The sequence below is a fragment of the Camelus bactrianus genome, chromosome 10, assembly GCF_048773025.1.
Source record: "Camelus bactrianus isolate YW-2024 breed Bactrian camel chromosome 10, ASM4877302v1, whole genome shotgun sequence".
Classification (NCBI taxonomy): Eukaryota; Metazoa; Chordata; class Mammalia; order Artiodactyla; family Camelidae; genus Camelus; species Camelus bactrianus.
This window is the reverse complement of record NC_133548.1, coordinates 8,556,680-8,567,516: the sequence shown is the minus strand read 5'-3', so window position 1 is coordinate 8,567,516 and position 10,837 is coordinate 8,556,680. Positions and strand designations below refer to the sequence as shown.

At 49.1% G+C, this 10,837-nt stretch overlaps 2 protein-coding genes and 1 non-coding gene across 4 annotated transcripts; all 3 read right to left on the bottom strand.

Annotated features, from left to right (window-relative positions):
* Positions 1-252: 252 nt before the first annotated feature.
* TEX54 (testis expressed 54) lies at positions 253-691 on the bottom strand. Its single transcript, XM_074371874.1, is given in 2 exon segments — positions 253-592; positions 595-691. Coding segments are annotated over 2 exon segments (408 nt in total). The 3' UTR covers positions 253-281.
* A 148-nt stretch (positions 692-839) lies between these two features.
* On the bottom strand, positions 840-5,986 carry WDR74 (WD repeat domain 74). Of its 2 annotated transcripts, XM_010956462.3 has the most exons (11): positions 5,836-5,986; positions 5,649-5,755; positions 5,440-5,561; positions 3,733-3,808; positions 3,452-3,598; positions 3,186-3,287; positions 2,146-2,246; positions 2,005-2,060; positions 1,513-1,658; positions 1,373-1,429; positions 840-1,073 (listed from the first exon to the last, which is right to left on the bottom strand). In XM_010956462.3, exons 1-11 carry the CDS (start codon positions 5,897-5,899, stop codon positions 885-887), a joined length of 1,167 nt encoding a protein of 388 aa, XP_010954764.1. In that variant the 5' UTR covers positions 5,900-5,986; the 3' UTR covers positions 840-884. The 2 variants fall into 2 exon arrangements, with proteins under 2 accessions (XP_010954764.1, XP_045373690.1); XM_045517734.2 differs by lacking the exons at positions 5,440-5,561; positions 5,649-5,755; positions 5,836-5,986 and having other exon boundaries at positions 3,695-3,781.
* A 1,305-nt stretch (positions 5,987-7,291) lies between these two features.
* LOC123617253 (U2 spliceosomal RNA) lies at positions 7,292-7,482 on the bottom strand. The gene has a single exon (XR_006725388.1). It is a non-coding gene; the product is annotated as a U2 spliceosomal RNA (small nuclear RNA).
* Positions 7,483-10,837: the final 3,355 nt, after the last annotated feature.

Below are 10,837 nucleotides of genomic sequence, written 5' to 3'. Positions count from 1 at the left end.
TCGAGCCCGGCGACCCGAGAGGCACGTCCCCCACCCTAATATAGGAGAAACTCCTTTCTCCTGTTGGCTAGGCCGCCCCCGTGACCCCGCCCCCGAGGAACGAGAGTCGGACCCAGGGGCCTGGGGCAGCCCCGGGGGAGGAACCTTAAAGAGCCCGCAGCCCTGGCGGGTCCTGCAACCTGTGCATCCAAATCGGGCAGCGGAAGCACAAGCTCTCAGGCAGGTATACGTTAGAAACTTTATTCTCTGGAGGCTGGGACGGACTGAGAGCAGGACTAGTGTCACCCCTTCTCCGGCTCCTTCAGGATCCCCTTCCGCTTGCACTCTTGGAACACACCCGCCTGCTTTTGACCCTGGCCTGATTGCCTCTTGTTTGACCGCGAGGAGCCCCGACGGCTGAAAATGGATAGCCGCCGCCATAGCACTGTGATCAGAAGGCTTTCGTTCGACCTGCGATTCCGTTGGTTCTCTGAGTCCGCATCGACCCCTTCGGTGCCTGGGAGGATGATGAGGCTGCTGAGCTCTACCCTGCCCAGTCCAACCTCCGGGTGGTCCTATCGGGTTAGCCCCAACTCCCGGCTCCCTGGGCCCCCTTTGTGTCTCTGGTCCCACCTTCCTCGGCTTCGTCTGACCCGGCCTCCTTGGTCTGCTCTTCCGAAGTCTTAAAGTCCTTGTCTTGGCAGCAACCCATGGCCACGCGCAGCCCCGCACTCCGCCACCCACGCCAGCTCGCCGGCTCCCGGTCTTGCTTTTGTGACGTCAAATACTCCCGCCACCCCAGCTCTGGGAGTAGCGACCCCTCTTTCCTTTCTCCCATCACAGAAGGCTCAGGGTCATGGTGCGTATTATGGTGTTTATTTACAAATAAAGTGAGCACAAGCTCTTCAGGAGTTAGTGGACCCAGGCCGCTTCCTCTTTCTCCGTCTGGTTTGGAGAGCGTCTTGGGTCTGCTCCAAATCAGATGAGGTCAGGAACTTCCGCTTGGCAGCTGCCTCCAAGGAAGCCCAAAGTTCATCTGTCTCTGTGTCTTCTGAAGGTATCTTGTTGGGCTCTTGAGGCTCTTGGGGTTCATCCTGGTGAGTGGGAGAAGAGCTTAGGAGTCAGGAGCATAATAACAGATCCACAGGAAGGGGAGTAATCCAGGTACCACCCTTTTTATTTCCTGCTGCTGGAAACCATTCCTATCCATGCTCCCGTGTCACCCTTGGCAGTAACCCTGTCAACAATATATTAACACCCCTCTGAAAAATTAAGTAACTTGGCAGGTGGATGGACAATCCCAGGTCTGAGTTCCAGCTGCTTCCCTTTCCTCTTCACAGGGAACTCCACACCTGTGCCCTTAGCCGCCACGTTCCCAGACCCAACTGCTTACCTCCCAGTTATCCCTCCCTGACAGGAGGAGGCAGTTTAGTTGAGATTTGAGATAAACCTGCAAAAGATGAAGAGCCTTAAGGAGCCACGCCTGCTGAAATAGAAACGAACAGAAGGGCAAAGGAGGCAGCAGGCTCTCACCTTATGCTCCAGGCCCCGTGGATTCCGGATCCTGTGTACCCTCAAGACTCTGTCCAAGCCACAGGAGGCTAGTAGGGGCTTTGAAGGGTGACACTGCAACCCTCGGACACTGCCTGCCAGCCCCTTCAGACAGCCCAGTAGGCGCCCTGGGGAAAGGGGTAGGCATCAGTGCCAGCTCGCCAGCTAACAACCATTTATTGGATGTTTACTGTCAAATCACTTTGTTTCAATATTTAAGTTTAACATAACGCTGAGGTGGCAGTTACCATTATCTCCATTTTATAGGTGAAGGAACTAAGGCACAGGAAATTGACAAAGTAATTTGTCAAAGGTCATATAGCTTCTGGAAGAACCAGGATTTGAACCCAGGCAATCTGGTACCTGAAAGTGGCCTCAACCACTGCACTGTACTACCTCAAAGGGAATCCTGCCCTTCCTCCCCACCCCTTCCCCACCACCGCCTGCCCCCCCAAGGCACCCTAGACCACACACCTTGCCGAAGGTCAATTTCTGCCAGCTGCCCATGAGTGTTCCCTACAATCACGGAGCTAAGGAGGAGACCAGAGGTAGATGAGATCAGCAGGAGCCCCTTGAAGTCCTTCCCAAGCCCCATTTTGCCTTCTAAACACTCACTTGCCCCCAGGAGTGAGGGTCATGGCTGTCAGTGGGTACTCTCCATAGGTGGCCTCGAGGACTGGCCTGCGCTGGGGGGAGGCTGGATCATAGACACGAACCTGGAGGAAGACTGAAGCATCACAATAGTACCCTCACTCCACACACCCCCTCTGGCTCCTCCACATCTTCACCCCCTCCTTCATACACTGCTCTCTTGTTTACAACCCACTCTTAGAGAAACTTTCTCATTTGAAATGCACCCCTCTTTGAGTGTTGGGGGTGTACAGCAGAGCTGCTTAGGAGCATGAATGAACAGGGCTGAGGGGAGCGGTCCCTCAGGTTGGGGGCTGGCAGCATTCCCATGGTCTGCATGTGTGAGCATTCCATCCATCCATATTCCCCTCTTAGGGTGGGAAAGCAAGTCAGTCCAATTGTCAGAGAAGCTGAATTTTAAGCAGAGAAGTTAAGCTTGAACAAGGGAGGAGAGAGGAAGCCTTCATGTGTGTTCTGAGCAGAGGTATATCATCAAGATCAAACTTCAGTATATAGGAGCAAAGGAAACAGTAAATACAGTGACCCTGTCCTGCCTCAGTCTTAGGACTTCAAATGAGACCAGCTTAAAAGATCCTGAGTCGGGCCTTTCCCATAAAGACTGCCTGGGTTCAAAGCTGAGGAGCTGAGGCCAGAGAGCAGAGGATCAGGCTTGGGTCCCAAAGCAAATCAGAGGCTGCATCAAGACTAGAACCCAATTCTCTTGACACCTGCTCCATGAGATTCTACTATGAAGGAGACACTCCCTACTATCCTCTCTTCTAGGTGGGAGGGGAAAAAGAAGAATCACAGTTCAGGAAAGTCCATCCTAGAATGCAGTAGGAGGTCACTGGCTCAGCCATTGGGTTGGGACACACAGGGGAAGTGGTCCCATTTCTAGGAGATTAGGGATGGAAAGATGATGAGGGCGGCTATGCTGAATGGTGGGGACTGAGACTGCACAGCAAGGCTGTTTCTCCAGGAGGCTGCTTAAGCCCAGAAAGAGATAGGGTGGGGTGGTGCCTCACCTGGTGGTACCCTGTACAGGTGACGAGCTTCTGTGACTCAGGGAGGAACTGTATGTCCTGGTCCCAGATGGGAACCCGCAGGTCGAGCCAATCATTCCGTACCTGGTGGGGCAGGTGGAAGGGGGACAGGGCTGTGAGGGGCTCAGCAGGCCCCTTCCTTCCACCAACTGTCTTATCCTCTAAAGCCACAGGACTCTGACTCATAGTCAGTGGTCTCAGCCTCCCTTGGCCTCAGACACAGCCCCTCCCCACCTATTGTCACTCACATTCTTGGCTCTGAACACAGGCTCCTCTGACCCTTGCAGGTCCCACACCTTCAAAGCATTCTCCTTCCCACCCGTGGCAACTATGTTGGGGCGTGCTGGGTCTTGGCGCATCCTACACACCCCAGGGCCCACCCTGAGTTCCAGGAGCTGAAAAGGGAGATGAGAGGGGAGATGTGAGTCAGTTCCAGAGTCATCAATCCTGCTCTCCCAAAGCCTTCATTTGGTTCCTACCCTGGGTCCCACCTTCCCCACCCATCAGGATCAGGACAGGGGAACTTCACTGGGTCAGGGGATGCCTCCTTGTCATTGTCCTGCCAGACTCGAAGAATCCCGGAATCCACACAAGTGATGAGGGTTCTGCAGGCAAAGGGAAGAGAGAGTTAGGTTTTTTAAAGGAGGAAAAAAAAAAAAAAAAAGGCATAAAAGTGTTCCCTGGCTCCAGATGACCCACTGCCAAATTCACATGAACGAGACTCCCTCCTAGCAGCCCTGTTCCCAAGGAAGCCTCTAGGTAACTCGGGGCCAGGCAGGGTTGATGACTGTTGTTTAATTTCCTCAACAGGATGAGGGTTTATCAGTCTTATAGGTGAATAAGCTGAAGCTCTGAGAAATTAAAAGATTCACCATTCAGCTCTAAATGTCAGAACCAGAGATGGAAATCAAAGTCTGTGACACTCCAAAGCAGAGAGCATTTGCTATTTCATAGCTACCTCTGGGGCACCAGGCCCTGCTGGTATTTCTGAATAGTGAGTCCATTTCCAGGGGTCAGGATCGGTAGCTCTGAAAGGACTGAAGTGGGACTGCTCTGGATTTAGTGTCTGGCCAAAGTCAACCACCAGTTTCTTCTCTCAAGTTCCCTGTTCCAGGTTTCAGATGCTAAATGTCAACCTCTCCTTGAAATAATGCTTCCCATGAAGCCCAAGCAAGTCTCTCTCCAGGATCAGCACAGCCCAAGCCTAGGCTCTTTCTCATATCTGCACACCCTCCTCACCTTGGTTCAGGCTCTGGGCTTGCCTGGGCTGTGGAAACAATCTCCCAGCTGCTCCCTCTCCAATCCATCCTACATGTTTCTGCAGGCTCACAGCTCTGACCATAGCATTTCCTGCTCAAAAATCAGTAACTCCCCACCACCTACAAAATGCAAATCTCAGCTGAGCACTTAAAGCCCTTTATCTTCCAGGGGGGTGGCTATAGCTCAGTGGTACAGTGCATGCTTAGCATGCATGAGGTCCTGGGTTCAATCCCCAGTACCTCCATTTAAAAAAAACATTAACAAAAAGTGAAAAAAAAAAAAAGTGAAAAATAAAGTGCTTCCTCAGTTTCAACCCCCAAGTGCTATTTATCTTGCTCATGATGTACCCTCTAGCCCGGCACCAATGCTTGGCCTCTGCTCAGGCAGTAGCTTCTTCATAGGATGTCCTTACCCCTTTCTCCATCTGCCAAAATGCTACCCATCCTTCAAGGCCCAGTTCAAATGTCTCACTCCCACAGTGCCTTCTAGATCTCACCTGTCAGAATTAACATCACCAAACCTACACAGCTTGTTCCCAGCCTCTCTCCACCTTCAAAAAAAAGCTAAGCCTATAACCCAGCACTTTCCCATCTTCTACTTTAGAGGTTCACCACCTCGTTGGTAGTTGTTAGGCTCCATTTAAAAACATACTTGAAACTATTAAATGACTTGCTTAGGGTCACCCAAAAGGTTATGGAGCCAAAAGAAAAACCCTCGAGAACGCAAACTCTATGAAGGCAGGTACTGTGTCTGGTTTACCTGCAGCCCTTGCATTTCGCCTAAGGCCTGTAACTCAGCAGGTGTTTAATAAATGCTTATTATAGGAATGAACTAACAAAAGCAGAACAAAGGTCCCTGTCACCCAGACCAGGCCCGTGTCACCTAACGGTTGATTGCCGTTATCCGGCCGTCCCGTGGGAGCCTCAATGCTCTCCCTAGGACCTGAGTGTTCGGCAAACAAGGGGCTCGGTCTTACCCGTCGACCTGGGCGAGGCCTCGGAACGTGCCCTCCCCTCCAGGGCAGTGCCTCTGGCCCTGGAACCTGCCCTCCTCGGTGCTGAAGTGCTTCACTGTCCCATCGGCACAGCCCACCAGGATCTGCAGGCAGAGGAGGGCAGGATGGTGAGGAGAACGAGGCTGCCGCGCCCCAACCCCCCAGCTCCGGCCCAGGCAGCGGCCGCTCACCTGAGTCTCGCCGCCCGCGCTCCAGCACAGCGCGCTCACTGCCTCCTCGCGCCGCGGCTGTCCTGAAGCCATGAAGTTCGCCGCCTGTTTGCGCTGAAGGTTCACCCCTGTGGGACGCAGACGTCAGTCTCGCTGGGGTGGGAGCGGGCGACCCCCGCAGTCCCCGATGCCCGGCCCCGCCACCCACCTTTCAGGATGCCGGTGTCGGTGCCGACCCACACATGGTTCCAGCGTGCCGCCGTAGCCGCCATAACAGAGCTCGGGAGCTCTCGCCGCTCGCACTTCCGGCGCAGCGTCTACGTCACCGGCGCGCGCCGAGTCCAATCCGGAATAACGCTATTGCTGGGAGTTTAAAAAACCGGAAAAGTAAAAATTCCCTGCCGGGACCATCTGGTTTTGCTTTTACAGAAACGAAATGTGGAGATTATTTGTAGAGATCTGAACAATAGCTTGATCATTTTAGAATTGGAGTGAAACACATCCTAACTGAACCGCGATGCTGGGTCCAGCCGGTCCTAGTCCGTCTCCCTGCTCCAAAGCATGACTTTTTTTTTTAAACAAGAAAATAAAGCCCATTTCAGGGACGATTCAAACTGCTAACGAGGTGCATGTCTTCAACGTCAAGTATAAAAAGACAAAAAGAAATCAGAGAAAATGAAACCGAGGATCTTAAAACATCTCTGTTTTGGAAGGTGGAGGTAAGAGTGTCTTACTTCCTCACATTGAAAGGTTTGCTGATGGTAAAAATTAGCACCAACTGGGAGTGAAAATCTGCAGAATTAACAGAAACAATGTTTCTCCCAAGGATAAACTGCATTTTTAAAAATATCATTATGGCCCCCTTTGAATGACTACAGTTCTCTTACGGAGAAATTTTTTTCTCTGCAATCAGACTATCAGAAACTTTGCTGTTTGAAATTGTATCAATAAGGATAAAAGCATGCCCCTCCTGCCTGGCAGATCTAAGTCCTCCACAGAGAAGCAGCGTTGATCTCCAACTCAGCTGCAGTGTTGCCGGTAAGAGTTCTGACAACAGTCCGCATTTATCTTAAAGGCATCTTCAGTTCACCTCACAGTCTACTAACGTTGACCTCTTCGCTATCAGCTCTCTTTGTACTGAATCTATTACACTTCAAACCAAATTAAACCTAAAACTCCCCTTCCCCTAAAATTCTGTAGTTCTTCATCTTGCGGGGGGACCATACCCCATTTCTCTTTTGGACTGCCCCCTCTCACAAAACCAGACACACAGCTGGAGTTAAGACTATAAACCAGACGGTACCTCCCGGTTTAACGTAACGTACAACTAAAAGCTAAAATAAAACAAGTATTTTTAACTTCCCACCTGCATCAAACACTAAGAGTACATAGTTTCATTATCCCCACAAGGGCTAAATCCAAACACAATTCTATGGTACAAGTTTTGTAAATGAAATTGCCAGGTAAGTTTTAAGTCTATGACAGCTTTTGAACAAGACAACAAGAATAAACGAACGTGTACTACCTCCGTTAAAAACCCACATCCCGTAAAGTTTTTGTTATTTCCACAACTATTCGCCTAGTACACTTGGATCTACAATACTCGCGAAAGAAAAAAAAAAATTTCTGTCTCTTATTAAACCACTAAAGAAAGTTTCCCCCGAAGGGGATGCACCATTCCTGGAAGTACTGCAATACCAGGTCGATGCGTGGAGTGGACGGAGCAAGCTCCTATTCCAACTCCTAACTCCAAAAATCCATTTAATATATTGTCCTCGGATAGAGGACGTATCAGATATTAAACTGATAAGAACAGATACTACACTTGATCTTAGCCAAAAGGCCGAGAAGCGATAAAGCTTTTCGTTGATCACGGCCAGGCTTATACCTACTATAGCTTTTACAATTGTGGTGACTTTGAGTTCCCAGTCATTAGATTTTTTCCGATGTGCAGTAATGCTTAAAGTCAATTTCTCATTATTTTTACTTATAATAATAGCTACATTTTGGGGAAACAAACCTTAAACAGTGTTCTTTACTGCTTCGCCTTCCCGCTCACGCTCGGTGTATTTTGCATAAACCCGCCCCTTTGCTCTTTCACTTTCTTGGGATTGGTCCTCATACTAGATGAGATTTCAATGGCCGCGAGGTCTCTTTTCCTCTGAGACTTTGGCGTTAGTCTCCCAGCCTGAAGGCTTTTAGGCGCTCCCTGGGGCAGCAGGGCGGTGATGTCAGTAGGCTGAGGACGGTGCAGAGCGGCGCCCCTCTCCACATTTATTTGGAGAGGCCGCTATTCCCGAGCACAGGCTTTGGATTCCAAAGAACTGAATTGGGATCTCGGCTCGCCAGTTCCTGATTTGATGACAGGAGACATGTTGCTTAGGCTCCTATCTCCTCTGTCAAATAGGGGAATGATAACACGCTTATGGGGTGGTTGTGAGAACTGAGGACACACTGGGCTCAGCCCTAAGGAGACAGGAGAGGTTAGCCATTAGGACTATGTTCCCCTCACATCTTGGGGCTCCTGGCTCCCTTCTGCCCCTCCTGCCTCACCGATCTGTAACACCCACCCCTACCCCACTTACATCTTGCCATTTATACCATCCAACACCCACCGTCGCACAGCACGGTGGAAAAGATGTCCTGAGAAAGACTTCGGAGCCTCTTAATTCCTAAACCCAAGAACCACCAGTGGGAGAAGGGGTGAGGACAGTGTAGGTCAAATGTAAAAGAAGCAATTCTTTAGAGGTTCAGAGCAAAGCCCCCAGCTGTACGAAAGGGATTAATGTCAGGCCCTGGCTGAGAAGGGACTTGGAAGTCCTGTTTCCTTGGAAACCATATTAATGTAAACGCGGAACGTTCTGTTCGAAACCTCCTTAACTGATCTCTGTACCAGGGTTGGAAATAGAGGCCATGTCTTTATGTCAAAGTGACCAGCATGGCTGAGCTCCAAGAGTGGAATGTTCCATTCTCACTGATACGATTTCAACTAGCAAAGTCTGATAATCCGTGATTTTAGAGAATTCGGTGTCTCAGCACTGTGCCTGTTAATAAACAGAAGCAGTTTCTACATGCTCCTGTAAATAAACCCAGAGCCTCCAGGGAGGGTCTGAATTAAGGGGGTGTGGCAGGCAGAATTAGTGCCCCCGCATGCCCTTGTCCTAATTCTTAGAACCTCTTATTATGTTACTTTACATGGCAGGCAAAACGTACTTCGTGGATATGGTTAAATTAAGATTTTTTAGAAGAGATCATTCTGGACTATCTGCTGGGCTCCATGTACATAATCAAAAAGATCACAGAGAGAGGCAGGAGACTGTCAGAGTGATGCAGCATGAGAACGATTTGATGATCCATTGCTAGCTTTGAAAATGGAAAGGGGTCAATCGGCCAAGGAATCTGGGTGGCCTCTAGAATCTGGAAAAGGCAAAGAAACAGATTCTCCCCTGGCACCTCCAGAGATAAATGCAGCCCTGTTAGTACACCTTGATTTTAGCCCACTGAGACCCATTTTGAACTTCTGACCTCCAAAATTGTAAGAGTTGTTTCGTTTTAAGGCACCAAGTTTGTGCTAACTTGTTACAGTAGCAGTAAAATAATACAGAGGCAAAAGCAAAATTCAGTTTCTTTCAATCACCACTTTCTCTAAATTGTGCAAGACCCAACCTGGCGCAGGCCACAGCCCCCTAGCCGGGCAGGCTTCAGTCTGTCCCCGCAAGCTGCAGCCACGTATCTTGAGGACATCTTTTGGTGGGCTTTTCCCAGTTGGGTTTTAGCCATCACGTTGGCAGTAGCCCTGTTCCTCCTCTGAAGCAAAGGCAAGTATAAAGAGTTCCCTTACTTTCATCTACTGTTACCCCTGCCTCATGATGTGTGGGTACAGGAGGCTGACAGCAAGGACCCCAAGAACTTGGAAATCCATTTGGTCCCTAGGGGACCATTTGCCCATTTATTTACACTTAGTGAGCAGACATCCTACAATGATAAGCAAGATTAGACATACAAAGTGGACCTTGCCTTTGTGATGTTCAAAGTCTACTGGAAAAGTGAGAAAAGGCTCCACATAAGAGATGAAGGTGGCTTGGGTAAGTGTGGCTGTGACAGAGATGGAGAGAAATGGAAGAGTTCACAGAGAGTCGCTGGTTTTGATGACAAGCAAAGCAAGGCCTTTCCATCTGGGTACATTTAAATTTTGTAGCAATATTTTCATGAAACTGATATAAATTGTCAAGTAGTGTTCAAAGGCATTATATTGTGTTTATATGTAGTTACATTGTTGCATGTTATTACATTGTTACAGTGCTCCCCAATTTACATCCCCTTTTATCTCTTTAAACTGTTTTTTTAATGATACATTCCTCCATATTTATAAATTGATTAGACAATTTTAGACTTTTTTTTTGTAGTGCACCTAAGAGAAAGATGTTATAAACTTAAAAATCAAAACAATATTGCAGCAGGTCCAAGAAATGTTTAGTCAATCCAAAGTATTTAATTTTTATTACATCACCTAACCCTTCTGAGAACCTGCTGTAGCTTTCCCCAAATAAATGCATAGTTGCCTTACACAATTTTGCAGTTTCTGGAGAGATTCTTAGAGGCCCCTGAGGCCCATTCACTAACCCACAAATTAACAACTACAGCCCTAAAGAGATAGGAGAACCTGTTTGAAGGTATCCAAACACCTAAAAAGGAGCCACGTTGAGTGGAGGAACAGGATCCGGAGGTCCTGGAGGGACTTGTGGGCAGGCCTGTCCAAGGGCTGTCCGTCCCAGAGAGCCCTGGCTCCAGGACTTAAGATTGGCTACCCTGGGCCCACTTCTCATGGCAACTCTTGAGGTTGGGGTTGGGCAGGTCCTAGAAAAGAGGCACTAGCTCTCCTCTTGACCACCAACCCACTCTCACTGCTAATTTGTATTAGCTCCCTGGCTCCTAGGAATTTAAAATCTCTACTGCTATTTAGTCTGCTGAAATGATCTTATCCAGTGCCCTGACTTTCCCTCACATCCATCACCTGGTGACATCTGAGCCCCAACCTGGTCCGTGGTGCCAGGCACAATTCCAGGTGCTTTTATATGAATTAACAACCTTAATAGAGATAAATAGGTACTATCATCTTCCCTCTTCTACAGATGGAGAAACTGGCGCACAGCAGGTTAGATGATTTTCTTTAGGTCACACAGCTACTAAGTGGCAAAGACATACTCTAA

Excerpts from the sequence above, each read along its gene's own strand:
- WDR74 (XM_010956462.3), bottom strand. The coding sequence starts at position 5,899 with ATGGCGGCTACGGCGGCACGCTGGAACCATGTGTGGGTCGGCACCGAC. Across the intron at positions 3,809-5,439 it reads GGCCTCGCCCAGGTCGACGG|AACCCTCATCACTTGTGTGG; the intron begins GTAAGACCGAGC and ends CTTTGCCTGCAG. Across the intron at positions 1,430-1,512 it reads CACGGGGCCTGGAGCATAAG|GTTTATCTCAAATCTCAACT; the intron begins GTGAGAGCCTGC and ends CATCTTTTGCAG.